This window comes from Carassius carassius, chromosome 24 (genome assembly GCF_963082965.1).
Source record: "Carassius carassius chromosome 24, fCarCar2.1, whole genome shotgun sequence".
Taxonomy (NCBI): domain Eukaryota; kingdom Metazoa; phylum Chordata; class Actinopteri; order Cypriniformes; family Cyprinidae; genus Carassius; species Carassius carassius.
The window spans coordinates 19,020,664-19,045,247 of NC_081778.1; the positions used below are offsets into that span (position 1 = coordinate 19,020,664).

The 24,584-nt window shown below is 39.3% G+C and overlaps 1 protein-coding gene across 1 annotated transcript; it reads right to left on the minus strand.

Annotated features, from left to right (window-relative positions):
* Positions 1-9,246: 9,246 nt before the first annotated feature.
* Positions 9,247-11,481, minus strand: LOC132103095 (RNA-binding protein 12B-like). The gene has a single exon (XM_059507916.1). It carries the CDS (start codon positions 11,426-11,428, stop codon positions 9,872-9,874), a length of 1,557 nt encoding a protein of 518 aa, XP_059363899.1. The 5' UTR covers positions 11,429-11,481; the 3' UTR covers positions 9,247-9,871.
* Between the last annotated feature and the right edge of the window lie 13,103 nt (positions 11,482-24,584).

Below are 24,584 nucleotides of genomic sequence, written 5' to 3' on the forward strand. Positions count from 1 at the left end.
TTTATTACCGCCGTTCTCACGTTCCTGCTGTTCATAATGTATATATAATCCTTCATTGCATTCATATTTATATTCTGTATATACTCCGATCGATATTGTACGTATATAGCAACTACACTGTACTTTCTGTATGTCATAGCTTTACTTACTCTGCACTTTTATGAATATAAAACACTATATTCTCGCGCTTCTGGTTAGATGCTAACTGCATTTCATTAGCTCTGGACTTGTACTCTGCATAATGACAATAAAGTCGAATCTAATCTAAACAAGTACAATCGTACGCTTCCAGGACTTTGCTCATTCTTTCTGTTTAAATTTGTTTAAACGGACTTTCACATTCTTATTTTCACCAACTAAGTGTAATTTCCTAGGCCTCGTGGATTGTTTTTCTAGTTTTGCCGTCAATCCCTTTGTTCATACGCAGCGATATCTCTGTGAATCTGCTTGATTTCATAAAATATTTTATCTCTTACGTTATATCATTATACTATCCTAGTTTATATCAGATACAAGTTTGTTTCTTCATATTTCTCTTACATCTACTCCCGTCCATTCTACCCCGTTAGAGTATCCACGACTGTATACTCATTTGTAAGTCTCTTCGAACGTATGCTAAATCATTAAAATCCAAAAAATGAACTCGGTGAAAGAATATACAGTGAAGGGATTCAAACTTTTATTTCAACAATACAGTGTTGAATTTACATGCATACAATGAAGTAATGAAGAAAGTGATCAAATTGTTATTACAAATAATATGGATGACATCACAAGTTATCTAGCCAGAAAAGAAAATCTCGGCAGGCCCTCAAGTTTTGTTCTATTATGAAATTGACGACGGTTTCAATAATTTCATGTATCGCGAACCCATAATGTTTAGCGACTAACATCACACACAAATCCGTTATGCACGTACACAGACAGAGAGTCTCGTTAATGTACATCTCGTCACTACATTCGGCCGTCACATACAGAATCTTTCTGGTCGTTACACAAATCGGTGCCTTGCTGGTCGTATACAAGCTCGACAAATCGGGCCATGGATTATTTTTCAGGCTTCTTACAACGTCCATTTCTTTCTTGAGATTTGTTACGCGCTTGGAATCCGTCGTACAATCATGATTCGGATCAGACGCATCGTCTATGATTTTACGCATCAGATCGATCATTTGCTCTCTGTAACATTGTTTAAACATAGAGTCTATGTTGGCTTTTACAGGACACATCTTTCCTTCGGCACAGCCGCACTCCACTCGCTCATCCGCAACAGCGCTGGTAGTGGCAGACATCCTTTTCAGAATTTATTCCAAGACGTAAACCGAGTGTTTTTAAAATCCACGACGATCCGGGCCTTGTGCAATTTTTTGATCGTTTTGATCGCTGAAGCCGATTCTGTCAGTCCACGTAGATAATGTTTTGATTGACAAGATGTTGAAGTTTGATTGACAAGATGTTCACGGATCATAAGAAAACCTGCGATAACTGCAGAGTTTATGAGGCCAGCCGCTCACAGGGGATAAAGACTAGCCGTAGTCACGAGGAAGTAGTGGCGGATCTTCTGTACATTCGAACAAAAAATAAAAATGAGCGGTCTTGTTTCTACGTATCAAATGTTGCTTGGTTGATTGTTGAAATGGGGGTGTTGCACACAAAAGCGGAGGAGGGTGAAGGGGGCTTGGTTACGGTTTGACTCGCGAGAAATATGAAGAAACAAACTTGTATCTGATATAAACTAGGATAGTATAATGATATAACGTAAGAGATAAAATATTTTATGAAATCAAGCAGATTCACAGAGATATCGCTGCGTATGAACAAAGGGATTGACGGCAAAACTAGAAAAACAATCCGCGAGGCCTAGGAAATTACACTTAGTTGGTGAAAATAAGAATGTGAAAGTCCGTTTAAACAAATTTAAACAGAAAGAATGAGCAAAGTCCTGGAAGCGTACGATTGTACTTGTTTAGATTAGATTCGACTTTATTGTCATTATGCAGAGTACAAGTCCAGAGCTAATGAAATGCAGTTAGCATCTAACCAGAAGCGCGAGAATATAGTGTTTTATATTCATAAAAGTGCAGAGTAAGTAAAGCTATGACATACAGAAAGTACAGTGTAGTTGCTATATACGTACAATATCGATCGGAGTATATACAGAATATAAATATGAATGCAATGAAGGATTATATATACATTATGAACAGCAGGAACGTGAGAACGGCGGTAATAAATACGGTCGAATGAGTGTGCAAAAGTATTGTTGAACGATGTATCATACGCAAAAAAAAAAAAAAAAAACTGGTGCGATGATATTTTTTGTAGAAATAGTTTACTGTGCTTGTACATTAACAACTTTAGACAGTTTATGGTGTAATAGCTTTAACCATGTGCTGTTTTCTTAGCGTAATGCGATGAGAAAGTGTGTGGTTTACAGTTCGCTACGGCGCGATGAGATCTAGAGTCCGTTAAACACGGCAAAGTCAAGAAATCTCGCAATTTTAGGGCGAAAGAGTTAGAACAAACATTTGTCTATGCGGTGTTAGGCTATACTAAACTCGCGGTCATTATAAAGTTTTGTATGTTTATTTTCATTTCAACATATTAATGAACGCTGTTACAGATTTTGTCTTAGTAACGCGCAATACAATAGTTTGTTAAAAGATAACGCTATGGGCTGTTTGAGTAACACCGTCGTCGATGATGCTTGAAGTTTTCACCGCTTACAGGCGCCACACTAACCTAAACCTGTAACTCTATCATAATTATTTAAAATAATAAACTTCATATAAACTTCATGCGTGAGGCCTATGTAACTGACTAAAACTAATATGTATGCTAAACAAAACATTTGCGGTTGTGAAAAAATGAAGTGAATTAATAGATGTCAGAAACTGGTCGCCTCGTGTTTTCTTAAAGAACAACGGGTTATTTAGACGTGACAGAGCGCAGTTCCAGTTGTAGCGCAGTTTCCGGATCAGACCTTAAACACGATGAATGACTGAAACAGTCAAAATCATCCCGTCTCTCACTTAAATGAACGACTTATCAACAGTGGTTTATTGATTGAAATACCGTACAAAGACAACCAAACAATAATGTATACAGTAGTAGAAAAAAAAAGCTATTTACAGAGTTGCATTAAAACTTTCACAATAGTTTAGAATACTGGATTTCACTATTAGGTATTTGTTATTCTGATACGCGTTTTCCTGTATAAAAGAGTATGTCTATAACCTTTTCAGGTGAATGTAGTGCAATCTTATGGATCTTAAACGTAATCACGTTACAACGAGGTGACATAGTCCCTCTAGCAAATCCGTCAAAAGTGGACAAAGCAGAAAAATCTCAGCACGCGGTAGATGATAATGCTTACGACCGAAGGGGCGTACGCATAGGTCTACTCTTTAATGTCAAGCGGAAATGTTGAAACGAGTACGACGAGTAAAATGTGAACGTCGTCATCGGCTATATGAACAAGAGCTCTAGATGTAGGGGTGATATTTTTATGCTGTAAAATTCCTATGAACAGGCAGTGTATGTTTGACCGCGGTCAGAGAAAACTCTTCATCAGAAAACTGCAAAACAACGTGTCAACAGATCGGTCGACTATCTCTGGTAAAAATAAATAAATAAATAAAATTATTCATGTTTACGAGTCACACATTGACAATTTTTGTCTCATGTGCTCATTACAGCTAAAATCACTGAATTATGAAATGCAAAAGTGTGTATGGCATTTTTCTATAACCGTTACAAAAGTGAGAACATCGTAGTTCTCAAATGTGTTTGTATTACAACGGTAGCCCATCTAACAAATCTGTCAGAAGTGGAGAAGCAAAGATGTTTAGCACATACACACATACACCAGAGATGTTGCTTTATTTGAATCAAAGAAGGTGGCCGTAGGAACTGATAACAATCTTTAATGTCGTCGTGTTGTGTTTTGTCAAAATAATAAAAAAGTTTGGGCAAATGTTTAATAATTGTTCTTAAATGAATAGAATGCGCTCACCCCGCTCTCTTTCCCACGCGAGAGTTAGCACGAACTTACAGGAGTCTTAAAACAGAATGTGAATTGTGTCATCGGCTATCCGAACACGATGACTAAATCTAACGGAGTAATAAAAATATAATTTACAAATAAAAAAAAAAAACTAAATTCTATATGCGTTGTAAACGTTAGTTTTCTTGCTATACTGTCTTTCTTAGTGATTTGGTCGCTCGAATACACGAAAGGTTATGGATAAAAAAATGTATCTCAACAAGAGTGTGGAAACTTAAACGAGTGTAACGTTTGATGTTGTAATAGTTTTAAGTGTAAAACAGCTAGACTTCATTTTTGCGTCGATGCTTCATGCGATCACACTTTTTGGACAGACACAAAGTTGCGCTAAAAGAAATATCTCGAAGAGAAAAACTGTAACTTAATTTCTTAATTTTCATTTATTCCTATTACGATGACGAAATGATGAAATTGCGAACGGTCGCCCAAAATCTTGATACGGTTAAATCTCGAGGTGTAAGAAAAATGTCATTTACAAAACATTGTGATTCTTAGATGTGAAACACCCTTGACATGATCTGCTGGCCTGCAAAAATAGTCATAAATGTTTTAGCACGGCTATTTACACCAATAGTATGAGAACTGTATATTGTGTCACTCGCATAGAAAATTAATTACCGTATTATCCGGGTCAAAAGGAAATGATGATAATAGTTGACACATCCTTAGCTCGTACATGTCTTTCATTTTGAAAATCACAGCTGCCGGTGCTCTAATTTTTTTAGTAAACCATTTAACATTACACGATGCCTACAAAATAATCAAAGCGTATGTTTTCTGTTCTAGGTAAGAACATTTACACCTAGTGTCATAGGCCGGGTAAATAATTTGAAAATAGTATTTCTGTCGAATGAGAAAAGTTCAGTCGTACATTTAAAAAATTTTCTGATGTAGAAATTATGTTTCTGCCAAACACATCCAAAGAGAAAGAGTTTTCTACTCGTGTGAGAAAAGCACTCGGGGGCATAAATTATATGAAGAAACAATGCTGGTCATCAGGTTATTTAAAAAAATAAGACGATAGACGGCGTGCCTTGCTTTAGTGACACACAATGTGTTTAAACACGTTTCAAATCGTAGGTGTAATTATTTTACTGACTTTAAGCAAAATGTATATTTGTTATTTTACAGTACGCATACAATCTACAGGATAGAAGGATGCGGATACAGTAAAATACAACTATAAACTTTAAGAAAAGTTAACTTTCATTACACTAGTGTAAAGCGATCTTACAGTAACTGAAAAGCACTACGTAAAAAGCCCGAAGGCCAAACAACTGATGGAAAACACGTTGGGGGGATACTGCCGGTTAAATATATCGTTTTAAATAAAGAATATAATATGGATAGTAAGGATACTTTTAATATAAAATAGAACTACAGCTGTACAGGCGGTCATTTTTATATTTTAATTTTGCTTTTAAATGGAGGTATTTTGGAACGGTTAAACAGAGGCCCTGCAAATGTCTTTCCTGCTCTGTGTCTGAAAGTACCGTAGATATGTGAAAGGTTTACGACCGTAGCAACGCACATAAATTACATCTCTAGGATGCGTGGGTCCAGAAACCCATCTCTCCTGAACCATCTTTAATGGGTGAATACGATCGAGGGTCTTTCTCTGAAAGAATTCTTCTAAAAGATCAATCAACTTCATCTAAACTTCACAGTCTATGCTGCGACAAACAAATGTAGCATACATTTAAAGCAAAATCAATATTTTTAGCTTTATTTTTAAAACATACAGAAAGACTTTGGCATCATGTTTCATTGTCTGTGTGTGTGTGTGTGTGTGTGTGTGTGTGTCAGTGTGTCCGTGTGAGAGAGGGAGAGGGAGACAGAAAGATGGTATTAAAAACTTTGAAGATCATGCAAAAAATAAGAACTTTAAAGAATCTAAAGTGATTAATGCATAACGCATCTAATATAATATAATTATATATATATGATATGATATAAATAATTATTATATAATATATAAAAATCTAAATATTTTAGGTAATATATATCATCATTTTGTTGAATTAAGAAACATTTAAACAGATGTAATGAATTACATCAGATGTAGTGAGGGTACTGATTATTCAAACATTACATTAATGTTAACTTTGAAATAATGTACCCCTCTGGCTTAGATCATGCGGTCTGGAACTCCACCCTCGCCACGCGCGGGGTGTGTGAAGCACCCCTTCAGGTCTCACATACAGGAGAATACCCCAACTTGGACCTGTGAGATTCTGTTTATGATTTAAACATTTTACTTTTATTTTTTTAAGTCGTATTATTTTATTTTGGGATATTTCATTCATGTTTGGACATCTCTCCCCGGTCTATGTAAGGGATATGTAAGGGATATTTTTTATATGTATCATCAGAAATGTTTATTTTATATACTATGCTATCACATTTAAAATAAGTGATCTTTTTTTTAAGTTATACTTTTTTTGTTTAATGAATTGCTTTAGGATGATGATGTCATTATATAATTATTTATTTCCATATTCTTTAACCCCTGGAGTCTGAGTGGGTTTTGGGGTGACTGGAGGTATTTTGCCCTCCCCCAGACATTGGTGTTATAAGTATATGTTGAATACATGATTAAAAATGTATGATAAATGATTTGGTTTGGTTTAGTAACATGTCTGTTACTGCGATGTGTTTTATAAACATGATGAATACTTGTTTAAAACGTGTGTTCTGGTTTAGTAACACGTTGTCATATATAATTTTATTTATTTATTTTTTCATATTTTTAAAAATAGAGATAAGTCTCTTTTTAACTTGATATGTTCATGCGTATGTCCGCTTGTTTATTTGGTTTATCAGAATACAAAATTGTATAGTGGAATGGATATTATAGTGATATAACACGGTACGTGTGGTTTATGATTAAATGTATAGGGTAGTCATAATTCAGATCGCTTAAAAACTAAATTTAATAAAAAAAATGTACGTGCATGCAGCATTTTAGTGTGTGGTGGTACTGTAGGTGTACGGTTAAAATAAATAATTAAACAGCTTTTTGAAAAAGATATGATATAAAGATGGATATAAAAGGTTTTAAATATAATATAGAAAATGTTTTGCAACGATTAATGTGAAATGAATTTAACTGAATTGTGTCAACGACACATCCGGGTTCCTCAATAGACCATATTCTTTGTTCTGTTTAATTATATATTTTTTCCCTGATCCTGGTAAAATGTATATTTTTAGTGATGACTAAAACTAATGTAAATGTTTTGTTTTATATTGTTTGCGAATGTATAATGTGTTTATATTCATTAAAAGAAGAAAATAAGACTTGGAGACGAATGAATGTATGAGAGGGAGAGAGAGAGGGGTACAAGAGATGCTAGCCGCGCACCAACCGTAATTCATAGGTGAACCGTCAGAAAACTGTCAAAACACGGTACTCCTGCGTGAGATACGTTAGTTTTAATTAGCAATGGCTTTGAAGATATTGTGATTTTGTAGTAAATTCGGACGAGTGTGCACTGTAGCGTGCAGACGTAGACAGTGGGACACAGAGGGTCAGGATCAAAGCTGATATGAAAACAGCTTCTTCTGCCCCCTAAAAATGGATCTTGTTTTATCTGAAACAGTCGGTTTCAGTATATTTTTTATAAACGTTTCATGTATAACCTTTTTAAAAGAACACAATGTTTTTCAACCTTATTTAAATTGCTTTCAGATTATGTATATTATATAAAAGATAGAATATAAAGAACGGCATGTTTTTCAACTTTAGCATGATAATTATATTATATAAATTATATAAATATTATATAAATTATAGAATGTTTTATATATAAATGTGAAAAACTTAATGTTTTCAACTTTAGCATGATAATTATTATATTATATAAATTATAGGCTGTTTTATATATAAATGTTAAATAACTGAAATGTTTTTCAACCTTAGCATAATTAATTATATCATATAAATTATATAATGTTTTATATATATATATGTGAAATAACAATGTCACATATATGAAATAACTAAAATGTTTTCAACTTTAGCATGATAATTATTATATTATATAAATTATAGAATGTTTTATATATAAATGTGAAATAACTTAAATGTTTTTCTTTTTCAACTTTAGCATGATAATTCTAATATATAAATTATAGAATGTTTTATATATAAATGTGAGATAACTGAATGTCACATATATGAAATAACTAAAATGTTTTTTAAACCTTTAATTAATTATATTATATAAATTATAGAATGTTATATATATAAATGTGAAATAACTGAATGTCTCATATATGAAATAACTAAAATGTGTTTTAAACCTTTAATTGTTTTAGTAATTTATATAATGTTTTATATATAAATTATATAATGTTTTATATATATATATATATATATATATATATATATATATATATATATATATATATATATATATATATATAAATGTGAAATAACTAAAATGTTTTCAACTTTAGCATGATAATTATTATATTATATAAATTATATAAATATTATATAAATTATAGAATGTTTTATATATAAATGTGAAATAACTGAATGTCACATATATGAAATAACTAAAATGTTTCCAACTTTAGCATAATTATTATATTATATAAATTATATAATGTTTTATATATAAACGTAGAACACACCGATCCCATTTATACACTGCTCAGGAATGTGATGGGAGGGGGGAGAAGCCATATAATCACACACACACACACACACACACACATAACCGTATAACTGGGATAAAGTTCAAACAAGTTAGCTGGCACAAACTTCAAACAAGCTAACTGACACAAAGTTCAAACAGCTTCTGTCAAAACCACATGATCGATGCATCGGGAGGGTTTCCTAAAACCATGATTTAGAACTAACTAGGTCAATAGGGTAAAACTTTCTGTCAAAACCACTTGATCGATGCGTGGGGAGTGTTTCCTTTACCGTTTAAACTAGCCGTCAAAAACTATAATTTAGTACTAACTAGGTCAATAGGGTAAAACTTTCTGTCAAAACCACATGATCGATGCGTGGGAAACGGTCATAGGTTAACCCCTGAACTCATTCCGGAAGTTCAACCCATCCATCATAAGGTCACCGGAAGTTCAACCTGTCAAAAGGTCAAAGGTCAAAGTCATAAATCATCATGACATAAGCAGTAGAATAATTACTACTAACCTCTAACTTACATGTCAAATGAAAAACAAGTTTTACCAGTCACTAAGACATCAGAAACAACTCAAAATTGTTGTTTTAGTTTTTTCAAACAGGAATTCATATACAGATGCCAAATCAAAACACTGGCTCAAATACAGTCAAAAACATTTAACCAGTCTGAATGTCTTGTAACATATTACTTCTATTACAATATATACAGCAAAATAAATAACTAAATATTAATATGCAAGACATTTGTGTTATATCTGTTTTTAATTTAAGCCAACAAGCTGCATGTCCAGCGGCTACAACCAAGGAAAAAGTGCAATATAATGTAATTCAGCTTGTGTTGAAAGTATACAGGTCTTGTTTATTCACTTGGACCAGTCCTTAACGGTTTGGCAACCACTGTATGAAAAACCGTGAGATCTTCTTTAGGTATACTCCTTCCTTGTGTTACACAAAATCTTTACTGGGCATCTTCAAATTTGGTACCCATAATGTCGCTTGAGCACATTGCTTGAAAAAGTTTATGTACAGCTCAAAGATAGAGAGATTTTTATGATAAAGCTTTTGCTAGATCTTCAAATTAATTAGTTGTGCTCGTTTACACCACCGCGGGTGTCTGAAGGTGCTGAGAACATCTCATCTCCTGTTCACCATTTACCAAGGATCTTCTCCCTCTGTTGTCGTGTGATGCAAGTGAGTAGAATTTTTGCTCCCATGAAATACTTCCCATGGAGACTCTTGGCCTGTTTGGCGATTTCCTCACATTCAAACTGCACGATGGCTTCCCCGACACCATTGCCCTGGCTGTCCACAAGCAATATGATTTCATCTTCACAGATGTTAAAGTGCATGAAAAAGTCTCTCACCTCTTCTTTCCTGACATGTACAGGAAAGTTGCGTGCATATACACATGACATGGTTAAATGTGCGTTTCCATAATGTGGTGGCCTCCAAACTTTAGCACATCTGTTTTTGCGGATTATAGCAAATATTTCTTCTTTAGTTATGGGTGACACTTCAATGTTTGTTAAGCCAACAGTTGTACCATTCATGTTCAGAGCTGAGGCATAGTCTTCTGCGTGCTCAAAGGTAATGAATGCTGTGCTTGTCCTCTCTCCCCACTTGTTTAATAAATGTCTAATTCTATAGTTTGGGATTGCATAACATCCAAAAATCTTCTTGATCTCCGTCTTAGTTATATTCTTTGAAAGATTATTGACAATAACACAAAGTTCCGTCTGAGGGGACAGAAAGTTTCGGCAGTATTTTTTGGGAGATCCAGGTGAGGGCTGTTCCTCTGCACTTCTTTTGGTTGAGAAACCTCTCATTGCATTCCTTTCCGTTTTAACTTCCCTTTGCTCTGAGAAAGTGTGAGGTTTGATGTTTTGCATGCAATTTTTGGACTGCTCCACAGCATCTGTCCACATCTTCTCATGAGCAAGTCTGACCTCAACATTGTATTCTTTGAATTTCCTGTGGCTGTATTTCAGTCCCTCCTCAGCATCTGCAAAACTGGCCAACTTCACCAGACAGCACCACCCCAGTTGCAATCGAACTTTCGTGATGACATCCAACACTGAGAGTCCCAGTAGGAACTGGTAGATCTCTTGCTTGGCAACAGAGTCAGGAAATCCATAAAGCAGAAGGTAGCCTGGCTTACAGGAATTGAGGTTTTCTCCTTTGCTTTTCTCCTCCTTGGATGCCATGTCATGAGTTTGATTATGCTGAGCATCTGTATTTGTTTGGTTGTCAGTTGAGGACCATTTATGTGTTTCTGGAACATTTTGGTCAATTTTCTCAGGCGTTTGGCATTGATCCACTTTTTCATTTGAATGCAATCCTTGAATGGCAGTCATTAGACTTTGCAAAAGAGCTCTGTTTGTGTCAAGTGGCGAAGATGGCACTATTTTAGTCTCCACTGCAGTGGACTTTGGTTTCTTTAATCTCGACTCCATTTTTCTCTTGAGCTCAGCCAGACTGCTAATATGTAATGAAACAGAAGAGCCTCTGAGGAGTTTTCCAGATGAGCGCATGGCTAGTTGGCCTTCTCTCTCTGAATTAAAAATAATGAAAGCTTCTCCCATCTCACCACCGGTGATATGAACACCACCCTCACGTATGTGCAAGCCATGGAAAAATCTTCGGATGTCTTCAGATCCTGCCTCTGTGTTTAAACCTTGCAAACGCAGAACCACTATTGTCATGGTCAAACTCTTCTTAGAAACCAATACGATCTGTTAAAAAGGCAAAAAGCACATTTTTCAAGTCAGTCTCTGAAATTTAAGTGGCACAATGAAAAAAAAAATCACTGTACAAACTGCTGTTTTCTCCTCTTTGTTCAAAACCAGAGGGCAAAAATTCACCTCAGAAAATTCCCTTCTAGCTAATCAATCAATATGAATGTGTCCTCGGAGCCTTACTTACCGTTTGTTTTTCTCTGAAACTTATACCTCAATATAAATGCTTCTTTGCACAATACTTTTTTTGTCAGAGAAACCACTCGGTAACCTGCAACCAGCACTGCTCAGGCGTCAGGCAGGAAACACTGAACTTCCTCTCGCAGAGAGTTTTAAAGGGTCATGAAACCCCCCATTTCAGCACAGGTTAGTTCTCACCACGGTTTTAAAAAATGCTAAAAAAGTGGGCGTGGTGTGCAGCGGACCGGGGGAGGGGGAAGAAAGAGGGGAGACAGACAGCACACACAGCTTTGCGTTCAGAAAGTTTCATTTCGCTCCCATCGAGCTAAAAGCACAAATAAATGCACAGCCATTTGCACTCTGCATCGAAAACATATTACACATTCAGTCATTTAGCAGACGCTTTTATTCAAAGCGACTCACAAATGAGACATATATATTATTCTGTGGCGTTTATATAAGCCTTCTGACAGGTTGTGTAACAGAGCTTATAAAAACGGTTACACTCACCAAGTGAATGAATCGCGTTTGTGCCGAACTCTTATTACAAAGAAAAAACAAACACTCTTCTGCGATCCATGAATGTTTCTCTGTTAATGTGTGCGATGTCATTTCACAGTCTGATGAGTCTTTCATAGCAAATCAACACATGTTGTTGTGAATAATTAAGCAAGCATCTTCTCATAGGAAAAACACGCAATCTCATGAATAATTGAATAGACACCGATGCGTCATCAATGTACTATAGTCCATTGCCACGTCAAAAATCGTGACGTCAACACAATGTAGATTCTAAATCCGGAAGATGAAAATGGAGCAAAAAAGCTTAAAATTAACAAATTTTCTCCAACAGTTGAAATTAGCGGATGCTAACATGGTCTTCTATGATGTGCAACACAAACACCTCTGCTAAAATCTTAGAATAAGTAGTCTAGGGTTTCATGACCCTTTAAGAGCGCGCACACGCTGCACGTACTCTAAACGCAAACAGCAACAGGTACGTCATCGAGCTTCATCTGCACCATGGCGACAGTGATGCTGAGAGCATTTCTGTGCAGTTTCTACATCATATTCCTTTTAAAACCGAGCGTTTTTTTCCTGCCAGCAGTTTTCTATTGCTTTTCAGCAGCCTACGGATTGTGGCGTGTAAAGTTATTTTGATATTTCGAGTTTGTCCTGTGTGGAATGCGGGCCGAATCAAGTCAGCATCATATCAGGTAATGTACGCGATTTAGTTTGCTTTGTTTTGATATGGTTTCGACCAACCTAAACTAAGGAGGATTGTATGGAAGCAGATTAGTCTCAAATATAATTCACGGAAAAAAACACGATTCACACATGCGTAGGCAATTTCACATGCATGAAACCTAATTCACGTACACACAAAAAAAAAATCACATGCGTGAAAAAAAATATATATTCACAAAAAGCAATTCACATGCGCAAAATAAAATTATATATTTATAAAATACGTTTCACAAATGCAAAAAACAATGTGTAGATATACAACTGTGCACAAAAACCTTTGAATGTTTAAAATGTACGAGTGTCTGAATGTACGAATCGTCATTCTCTCTTCCCACGTGGGTCTGTCGTACTCTTTAGCCAATCAGATGCGAGCTTACCATTCAACCAATCATATCATAAGCCACTGAGTGCATTCAAGGAGCACGATTCTGCGCACCTTTAGCGCAATATGGATTAATTAGAACGGAAATTAAGCCTTTACATCAGTAATCCAGCATGGCGAATGAAGAACGGGAAGCACGGGTAAGAGTTTAGTTTATTTCATAAAAGTCTGAGTTTACACATTTTATCGTTTACACATTCAATCAAGACAGTTTTTTAGTTAGAAAACTAGTTAGAAAAAAATACAGTTGTAACAGGACAGTTACAGTAATTATAAATTAAACTGCAATCAGGATAGTAAAAAGAAAGACCTGTAAAGACAAAAGTAACATTTTGAGAGTTGTGAAATTATAATTCTAAATAATCTTGTTTTATAAATTGATGTCTTTTAGGTCAGTGTGTACTTTCTTACAGTAATACATTTTAAAACATGTAGCCTAGTCATTGTTAACCACTACGTTTAAGCAATGTAGTTCGATCAAGATAAACAACATCACATATTTAGAAACGTTGTTTAATTTGTAACTATATATGTTATAGTGATTCTCGTTCTCAACCTTTTTTTCCACTGGGCCGCACTATGGTCCAAGTCCAAGTGCAAGCGGATTGCACAGATTCGAGTAGCAATGGGCTTCTTCACACTGCCTCCACATGTGCAATTGTGCCTTTGAAGCCTACTGACCACGCGCACCTGTCCACGTGGTCATAAAAAAAATGTGAGGTACACGTTCGTTCTCTCAGAGCCTCCGCACACACTCTCCCATGACGACGATTACGTCACGCCTACCTAGCGGTCCATAACGGTCTCCCCACGGATGCGGAAAGTTTAACATATGGCTTACGCCGCCTTCACACTGGCAGTTGAAATCAGCTCCGTAATACGCAATACGCCCCCAGTGGACGTCGTACACAACGGTGAAAAGTGTCGGAAGCCTCGGAACCGAGTAGAACAAAAATGGCGGAAAGGTTGGAAAGGCTGATTCTGGCTGTTTCAGAATGTAGAATTCTTTATGATCTCTCGGATGAGGGTTATAGAGATACGAATAGGAAGTCTGCTGCGTGGAGGAAAGTTGCCGAGGAGGTGGACATGTCAGGTCGGCTAATAATAGTGGTATAATGTGAATAGTTCAATGTATGTGTTGCTATGTGTTGCTATGGAAAATGAATAGCCTAAAGTAAAAAAAAAAAAAAAACTATTTGTGTAGTGTTCAATATTGTTGTTGATATAGATGCACGGATGGGGTATTATTTCATCCTCTTGTCAACCGCATCACAAATCCGCTGATTGTTTTGCGGTCTATGAATGATGCGGTGGTCTGCTGATGCGATATTTGATTAGTTATTAAATACATGCGATTTGGTTGATGAAAACATTTGTTAAAATTAAGATACAATTTATACAAAACGAAATTCACTTTAAAGAAAGGCTTTTTACAAAGCAAAAAAACGATATACAAAACTTAAGTGGTAAAAACCATGTCTCCCGATATATTGCGCATCCTATATATATATATATACTCACTCACTCTATATGTTTCTTTTGCCAAACATTTTTGGGCAATACAACTTCATGATAGGTAATGATACATTGTTTATTATTGCAAATGTTTATTATTGGCTGAGAAAAAAAAATTGCTAGGGAGTACATTATTGAAAAAAAGATTGAGAAGCACTGCTATAGGCTGTGCATTTTTTTTTACTTGAAATGGGCTGAACATTGTCTGTGCTTTTCAGTGGAGGAAGTGAAAAAAAAGTGGAGGGACCTCCGTGATGCCTTTGTGCGGTATAGGAGGGAGGACCAGTCCAGGCGGTTAAGCGGGGCTGCTGCCTCTCAAAAGAGGCCCTGGCGTTATGCCCAGATAATGTCCTTCCTCCTGCCGTTCATCACACCACGGAGGACAACCTCCAACCTAACTGAGACTGAGGTAGAGTCCCAGGAGGGAGAGGGAGAGACCCAGGAAGGAGAGCGAGAGACCCAGGAAGGAGACCCTTGGTCTATAGGGGCGTGTAAGGGCATCACGGCGAAGAAGGTTGTGGAGGACACAGGTTGCCTTCACGCACACCTCCACATTGTGTGGATGCTGCCACATCACTCTATGGTAGATCCTGAACCTGGCTGCCAGCACACCGAAGGCTTGCTCTACTACCATTCTTGCCTGAGACATGCGGTAGTTGAACATCCGACGGCGTCTGCAGAGGTTCCTTCCAGGATATGGATGCATCAGGTGACGGCGCAACGGGAAGGCTTCGTCCCCCACAAATGTGTGAGGAAGTGGCCCGAGATCCTCTGCTCCAGGGATGATGGCATCTGGTGGGACTCCCAAGGTGCCTTCCTGGAGTGCGCGACCAAAGCCAGACTCCCTCAGTGTGCCTCCATCACTCCCGCGACCATAAGCACCCACATCAATAATGCGGAAGCAGAGGTTGGCATCGACAACCGCAAGGAGCACGATGGAGAAGGTCCCCTTATAATTAAAAAAAAGGGAGCCTGAATTGGGTGGTGCGACGATCCTCACATGCTTCCCATCAATGGCCCCTATGCAATTGGGGAAGCCACGGTTAACCAGGAACTGCTCTGCAATATCCTGCCAATCACTCTCCTTTGGCACAGGCATGTACACATTCACTACCTCCTCCCAGATAGCCTTGGCCACCTCAGGCACAATGAGAGACACAGTGCTCCAACCCACTCGGAAGTGGTAGGAGAGGGAGTGGTAGGAGTCACCAGTTGCCAGGTGTCTGAAAGAACATAATTAAAATATTCATAATAGTTATCATATTAACAATAATAATAAATACATTTATTTGGCGGAAACCTTTCTAGATACAGAAAGATTTTACATGTTTATGGGCGAAAAGAAGAAAATGCAATAGGTTTTAGCTTCATAGAAATACAGTTAACAAAATAGACTATAACAGTATTGAAATAACCAAATGACTTGATGAAAAATAAAAATAAAAAAGTAATTATTTTCCCATTTATACAATTCCATCATGTAACCAGTTCTGTATGGTTTTAATTGGTTAAGTTAAAAGAAAAAAGAAATACTGCGCTATGCATAGAACAAGAAAAACGACAATATGCCCTATTATCTATAATGATGTGATCTATGTGTAATATCAAGGAGATAAAGACAAACTAGAAACTCACCTTAGACAGATGGCTAGGCGTTCTGCCGGAGAAATACATCTCCGAAGCCGGGTGTTGATCCTCTTGATCCGTGGACCAATACGGTGGAGGATGTCATCAAACTGACAGCGCGACACCCTGAAATACTCCCTGAAATCCTCACCGTTGTTCAGACGCAGCTCACCCACCAGGCGGTGAAACTCCCCGTACTGATACCTCTCTGCCAGGTAGTATTTTACCCACATGGATCTCTTTTTTTTTTGCTTGCTTCTCCAGTATAGGAGAGCAACAGCAAGAGCATTGACAAGTCTACGATTAGCCATAATATAATTTTCTGGCTGTATGTGAATGAGCGGGAAAATGGCCACAACATTGAATTGTACAATATTTAAATATTTAATTATTTAATTGTATTAACTGCATAAATTACGTTATAAAATCATTAAAATGAAAGAAGAATTCAGGTTTGTTTATCAGTACCATAGCAACGCCAACTTCCGCTGGAATTGTCGGATAGGAACCGTCCGTAGCCTTTCGCAAGAGTTCAATTTTTTGAACGCATCCGGATGGCCAACGGACACGATTTTTTTCGCACCGCACTCGTTCGCACCTGGTTCGGACCCATTCGCATGCGGTCTGCGAATCTCCATAGAAAATGAATGACTTTCGGTCGTTTCGCTGCCGTATCGGAGCTGATTTCAACTGCCAGTGTGAAGGCGGCGTTAAGATGCAGTCTGTAAGACGCGCACGGGAGCATGACTTGACGCGACATTGCAGAAAATGTGCATTCACAAATGTAGCCTATGTTGATCCAAATATGGAAAGCACATTCGAATTTAATAATATGAGGTTCTCTCCAGAGATGTTTTGCCACATTTCTTCAATTAAGGATGATTGCTATGTAATATATGGTGTTCCCATTTGCCTGAACTTCTTCAAGTAAGTTGCGAGGCAAACCGAAAATCCAGCACTCTCCTTCACTACTGATACTGCAACTATTATTTTTTATACGTGTTCATTCGCTGGCATTTTTCACATTTCTTTTTTTCTCCCTTAAAAACAAATTTGTCCATTATGATGCTCAATTTTACCGAACTAATGGCTGTTGATTGAATTCTGCCAAAGTGGGCGCTTGTATGTGTTCGTTAAATGTGTACTAATGTTATGTGAGTATGTCTGCTCATGTCTGAAAAATATATGAAACACAAAATAATTTAACATAAAAAAACATTAGGATAGCTTATATTTCTTAATTAAATGTTTAAATTAATGTAAATAATAATAATAATTGTAAAACTGAAAAAGAAATTAATTGTTTTCAGCATGGTGGGCCGCATTTGAATTCGTGACAGGCCGCGGGTTGAGATGATGCTGCTGCTATAGCACCATGGTCATTTAATAGGCCTAGCCTATTGTTTCTTTTACACGGCTGAAAATAACCGTGCTTTCTGTTACTGAGCCTGTGTCTGTCACTCGTCCTCTTAAAAGTGGAAGCTTGTGCTTTGTTGCATTATATTGAAACTTTGTTGATGTTCTTTGTTCATGACTCTTTATATGGCGATAAAAGACACCTTTGTTGCGTTTTTTTTTAAGTGGGGATTGGGGGTGCGCCAACCCGGTTGGGACATAGAAGGGGGAGCACAGGAAAAAAAGTTTGGGAACCGCTGCATAACATAACGATTATGGAAATTAGAACGACAGTACATTGAATTAAATTGCAATGAAGTTACAAACGATCCACATCACAAAGAGAATAAGCTCCGAAATATATAAAATAAATAAAAACGAGGATCAATCTGAAACTTTTCAAGTGCGACAATAAATAACCTACACACGATCCACAACATAATTAAGTTGCAAAGAGCATAGGCTCAAACATAAAATAAAATGAAAGAGGATGCATCTGGAACTTTTCGAGTGCAGTGCAAAAGTCGCTCAGTCTGCAGCGAGAGAGAGATTTCCTCCAGATTTTTTATTTGCTCATTTTCTTTCTCTATTCTCTTCGTCTCTGTTGCCTCCAAATCCTCACTCACTCTTGGTCCCTCTCCTCCTGACTAACAACTTTATAATAAGATGTCCGACTTGACAGTTTCTCTGATTTCAGCCAGTTAAGCATATTTATAATATATATTATTGAATAAATTAAACGAGTTGGCACGCATATTAGCCTGCAGTACATAAAAGAACAGTGCGTAGAAGACAGTATCTGTCTTCAACGTTTCCATCGAAAACTAATAAATAATAGTTTTTTTTTTTAAATAAAAGCGATTACAAAGGAAATGTTTACTGTTCATGTTTTTTTATTGTATGGAAAAATCCCATTAAAAAAAAAAAACAGACCGCCATTACATTTTTCCTCTCGCGCACCACACTTTGGGAATCCCTGAACTAAACGATCGTGAAGTCGCTGAAGAATATACTGCTTTAGATATTCCTAAATTATAAGAAGAGAAAGATGCATTACAATGTACAGACAATATATTTACAAATTAAACAACGTTTCTAAATATGTGATGTTGTTTATCTTGATCGAACTACATTGCTTCAACAATGACTAGGCTACATGTTTTAAAATGTATTACTGTAAGAAAGTACACACTGACCTAACAGACATCAATTTATAAAACAAGATTATTTAGAATTATAATTTCACAACTCTCAAAATGTTACTTTTGTCTTTACAGGTCTTTCTTTTTACTATCCTGATTGCAGTTTAATTTATAATTACTGTAACTGTCCTGTTACAACTGTATTTTTTTCTAAATAGTTTTCTAACTAGAAAAACTGTCTTGATTGAATGTGTAAACGATAAAATGTGTAAACTCAGACTTCCCTTTCATAGGTCACTTCAATGCTGCGGTGACGTCACCGCTATGGGAACACCTTCGGTGTGACAAATGTCTGAAGCCCTATACCATCCCGCCAATCCTATTGGCCAAATAGCGCGTGGCACCGCCCATGCATGCGTACGCATATATATATACCTGGTGCCGCGCGCCATTTCACTCAGATTTCATTCCTTCAGTACGAAGCGAATCTTCTGTGCCCTATTATCTCGCGTTCTCAGTGATCATCTACGAGCAGTATACTCCTCTCCGCGGACGCGATGAGTCAACGAAAGGTAGGAGCCGTATGATGGGTTATCACGAGGAGGCACTTATGAGAGGTTCGTTGCAGCCTCTCTACAGGTTCTCTCCTTGATAGCCTATGGCTACAGTAAAATATGCATACACTTCCCCTGTGCACTACGCCAATAGGAAGTATCCGCGCTCTGGAGTCTATTTCTTAAGTCGCCTCGCGTCTAACCCCCACCGTTTCGCTTCTGCGGTCGCCGAGGCCCCGCACGAGGTGTTGGTTAGGGGCGATATGTGCGGCTTGACTATGAATACAGTGATGCACTGGAGTTCCATGTGCTCGCTCTCCCCCACTCGAGCGCGTTAATCAACAGTTTTTGCTCTTCAAATGGTGGATTACGGCTCACACAGCCGCCGCGTTTTCGCTAGCGGTTTGGCCCGATGTTATCTTGTTGTATTGAATCCTGCCGTGGATACGCTTCAGGATTATATACAACGAAACGCAGCGAGTTTGACGCACACGCTTTTCTTCATGTTAATATACTGAGAGTGCTGTTAGACTGCTAATGCACATCTACCCTCTCACTGCAGTCCCCATACTCTAACTTTGACTGTCTCGCAGCAAAGGCACCTCGAGAGCGTCATTGAACAGAGCTCTCATTCACGCGCCCCCTCAGACACTCTGCACAATCCAGCCTTCAAAGGTTGAGGGACGGCGTTCTCGGTAGCGGCGCGGCCCGATGTTTATCTTGTTGGATTAAATCCTGCCGTGGATACGCTTCAGGATTATACACAACGAAACGCAGCGAATGTGACGCATGCGTTTTTCCTTCATGTTTGCCAAGGACTGTGCCCGCCTCCAGAGAGCGCTGTTGGACTGCTAATGCACATCTAAGCCTCTCACTGCAGTTTCCACACTCTAACATTTGACTGTCTCGCAGCAAAGACACCTCGAGCATCATTGAACTGAGCTCTCATTCGCGCGCCCCCTCAGACACTCTGCATAATCCAGCCTTCAGAGTTTGAGGGACGGCGCGGAGGCTGGCAAAGATGGCCAGCGTATGACGGTTCACACAGCCGCCGCGTTCTCGCTAGCGGCGTGGCCCGATGTTTATCTTGTTGGATTAAATCCTGCCGTGGATACGCTTCAGGATTATACACAACGAAACGCAGCGAGTTTGACGAATGCGTTTTCCTTAATGTTTGCCAGGGACTGTGCCCTCCACCAGAGAGTGCTGTTGGATTGCTATGCACATCTAACCCTCTCACTGCAGTCCCCACACACTCTACATTGTCTGCCTCGCAGCAAACGGTGCTTCGAGCAGCATTGGATTGAGCTGTAATGCCAAGCAATCCCTCAGACACCCTGCGCCATCCAGCTTTCAGAATTCGAGGGGCGATTCAAGGGTCCTGCACAGACGACCCATTTATGACGGCTCGTACAGCTGCCGTTTTTCGCTAGCGGCAGAGCCCGATGTTCAATCTGTTGGCCTAATTCCTACCGTGGACACGTTTTAGGATTATACACAATGAAACGCAACGCCTCTTATACATACACTTCCCCTGTGCACGAACGCCACAAGCTTTTCGTGCCCGGACATTTTAACATGTATACAGCGTTGCAGGAAGCGGAAATTTTGAGACCGCTAGTATGGTCTCGGGCCGTGTGTGAACGCTTGCCCGACATTTCTCTATGGGTGTTACGCACGATTTGTCACGGATACACCATTCAGTTTCAATAAGGCCCGCCTCCTTTCCGCAGAATTCTTTCCACGGCGGCGAAGCCGATGGAAATAGCGGTGCTACGACAGGAGATGTCAACTCTGCTGAGCAAAGGGGCTATAGAGGAAGTACACCCCTCTCAGATGGAGGCGGGGTTTTTTACAGCCGTCATTTAAAAAAAAAAAAAAAAAAACACGGCGGATTACGACCCATTTTGGATTTACACCATCTGAATCTTGCACTCAGGCTGAGGAAATTCAAGATTTTGATGATCATCAGGAGACTCAGGAAGTTCCTCAGATTCGCTTTAGAGAGCAAAGCGTATCAGTACTTCTCAAAGTGCATGGATGGATCTCTGGCCCCGTTGTGGCCCCGTTGTGGCCCCAGGGCGTTCGTGTTTGAACTATTTTAGGCGATTGGCTGGTGTTTAGCGCAATCGCAGACTCAAGCACACTCTCATGGGGATCTTGTGCTGAATCATTTAACTGCCTGGGCTTACGCATGGAATGTTTCACCCCGTTGTCTCCGCATCGGACGATTCCGGTGACACGGCGATGTGTGATGTCGCTAAAACTATGTATGTCAACCGAATTCTCCTGACCGGAGTCCGGCTGGGGATTTGCGCTTCCCGAGAGACTGTCACGACGGATGCGTCTTTGACCGACTGGGGAGCTGTTTGTCAAGGGAGTTGGCACATAAACAGGTTGGAATTACTGGCTGTTTTTCTGGCTCTCCAGTATTTCTTGAATCTGCTGATCGGCCGTCATGTGCTGCTCAGATCACACAACACAGCGGTTGTGTCATATCTGAATCATCAGAGAGGATTATGCTCTCGCCCCCTGTGCAGGTTGGCGAAACATGTTCTTTGTTTTCAGAACTAAATTCTATCGATCCGAGCTGTTCATGTCCCCGGACGTTGGACTTTGGAGCGAATTTGCTATCCAGGCAGACTCTGGAGCAAGCGGAGTGGGGATTGCACCCCCAAACGGTAGTCTCCTATGGCAGATTTTCGGGGAAGCGAAGTGGTTTTTTTGCGTCAAACACGACTACGCATTACCCGCTTTGGTTCTCCCTATGCCCTCCAGCACCCCTGGACTTGGATGCATTAGCCCACAACTGGCCCAGGACCAGTTTGTATGCGTTTTCCCCCAATCTGTCTGATTTTGGCGGTATTATGCAGAATACGGGTGGACAGGGTGGAACAGCTGCTGCTGGTGGCTCCGCGGTGGCACACACACAGCCGTGGTTTGTGGATCTGATCAATCTGTTAGCGGGCTCTCCATGGGAGATTCCCCTCAGACAGGATTTATTATCACAAGCACAGGGACTGATTTGGCACCCGAGGCCAAATCTATGGAATCTGTGGGCGTGGCCTCTGAGCGGAGTGAGTTCATATGTCCCGGTCTTTCTGCTGAAACTACCGAGACTAAACTGAATTCTAGAGCAGCTTCTACAAGACGCTTATATGCTTTCAAGTGGAGACTGTTTACGGCCTGGTGTGAAACTCATAATATGGATCCAGTTTACTGCCCAGTGGCGTCAGTACTGGAGTTCCTTCAGGAACGTTTTTCGGATGGAGTGACATCAGCTACCCTAAGGTTTACGTGTCAGCCATTCAGCTTACCACGAATATATAAATGGTGCCTCAGTGGGCTGTCATCCACTGTTTCTCGTTCATACAGGGTGCGCGACGGCTGAGGCCTTTTCCGCCCCGTGCGAGTTCCTTCATGATTTTCCATTGTGTTGCATGGTTTATCAGGGCATCTGTTTGAGCCCTTGGAATTTGTTCCGGATAAATCCTGACTTTATAGCACAGACTCTGTGGAAGTGTTGTTGCGACCAAGGCCTAATTATGTCCCTAGGTCGCATCTATCTCTTTCGCTTTCAGCAGGTGGTCCTGGAGGCTTTTTCCCCTGCTGTGGCGAAGTCTGGAGATCTAAGTCTTGCCCTGTGAGAGCTTAAGACTTATTTGGATTGTACTGCCCCATGGTTGAATCTGACCAGCTGTTGTCTGTTTGGACAAAGGAATAAAGGCCATGCGGTTACAAACAACGCATGTCCCATTGGCTGGTGGAGGCAATATATTTAGCCTATGAGGCGCGCGGGCTCGCTTCGCCCTTAGGAGTAAAAGGTCATTCCACGAGAGCAGTGGCTTCTTCTCAAGCCTTTCTCAGTGGATCTTCTATGGATGATATCTGTGCTGCGGCAGGCTGGTCCTCACCGAGCACTTTTATCAAGACTTACAGTCTGGATGTGAGGATGGCTCTTGGCTCCCAGGTTCTCTCCGTTTGAGCAGATGCTTCCTTGGATCCCAGTTATCAGGTACGTCAGGCGTGATGGTATAGCGTTCCCATAGCGGTGACGTCACCGCAGCATTGAAGTGACCTATGAAAGGGGACATCTCGGTTACGTATGTAACCTTGGTTCCCTGAATAGGGAACGAGATGCTGCGGTTCTGGCCGTGCCGTACCTTGATAGCATTCTTCTTCAGTCATGAAATCTGAGTGAAATGGCGCGCGGCACCAGGTATATATATGCGTACGCATGCATGGGCGGTGCCACGCGCTATTTGGCCAATAGGATTGGCGGGATGGTATAGGGCTTCAGACATTCGTCACACCGAAGGTTTTCCCATAGCGGTGACGTCACCGCAGCATCTCGTTCCCTATTCAGGGAACCAAGGTTACATACGTAACCGAGATGTTTTATGAAATAAACTAAACTCTTACCCGTGCTTCCCGTTCTTCATTCGCCATGCTGGATTACTGATGTAAAGGCTTAATTTCCGTTCTAATTAATCCATACTGCGCTAAAGGTGCGCAGAATCGTGCTCCTTGAATGCACTCCCTGCTAACACACGACGTAACAGTTACGTAACGTATTGGTAATTTTTGGTAATTCCATGAATTATCAATTGACAACGTAACTACGACGTCGCATGCACGTAATTGTATTACCATCACATTACCAACTCACAACGTCGTCAGTACGTCCTTCCAACGTAACAAGATAACCAAGAACGTCCCAGATAGGTCCTCTATTCGTAATATATTGGTAACTTCATGACTTACTGGCAACGTAACTACAACCTCGTATGCACGTAATTTTAATTACCATAATTTTTGTACATTCTTTATATGCTCCCTGAGTATAATGCTATTTATAAAGTGTAATTAAACTTCAGACACACGATTAAACGTTCCTTAAAAATAAAATGTGTTTCTTTTCACCAAGTCAGAATATGGACATGCTTTTAATATATAGTGACGTGGCATACAGCGCGCGCGCGCTTCCACAACTGACGCACCCACGCGCACAATATTGACAAGAAAGGAAATACATTTTTCGTAGTTGTGAAACTTTCTATTTCGTAAGGAGTTGTGAACGT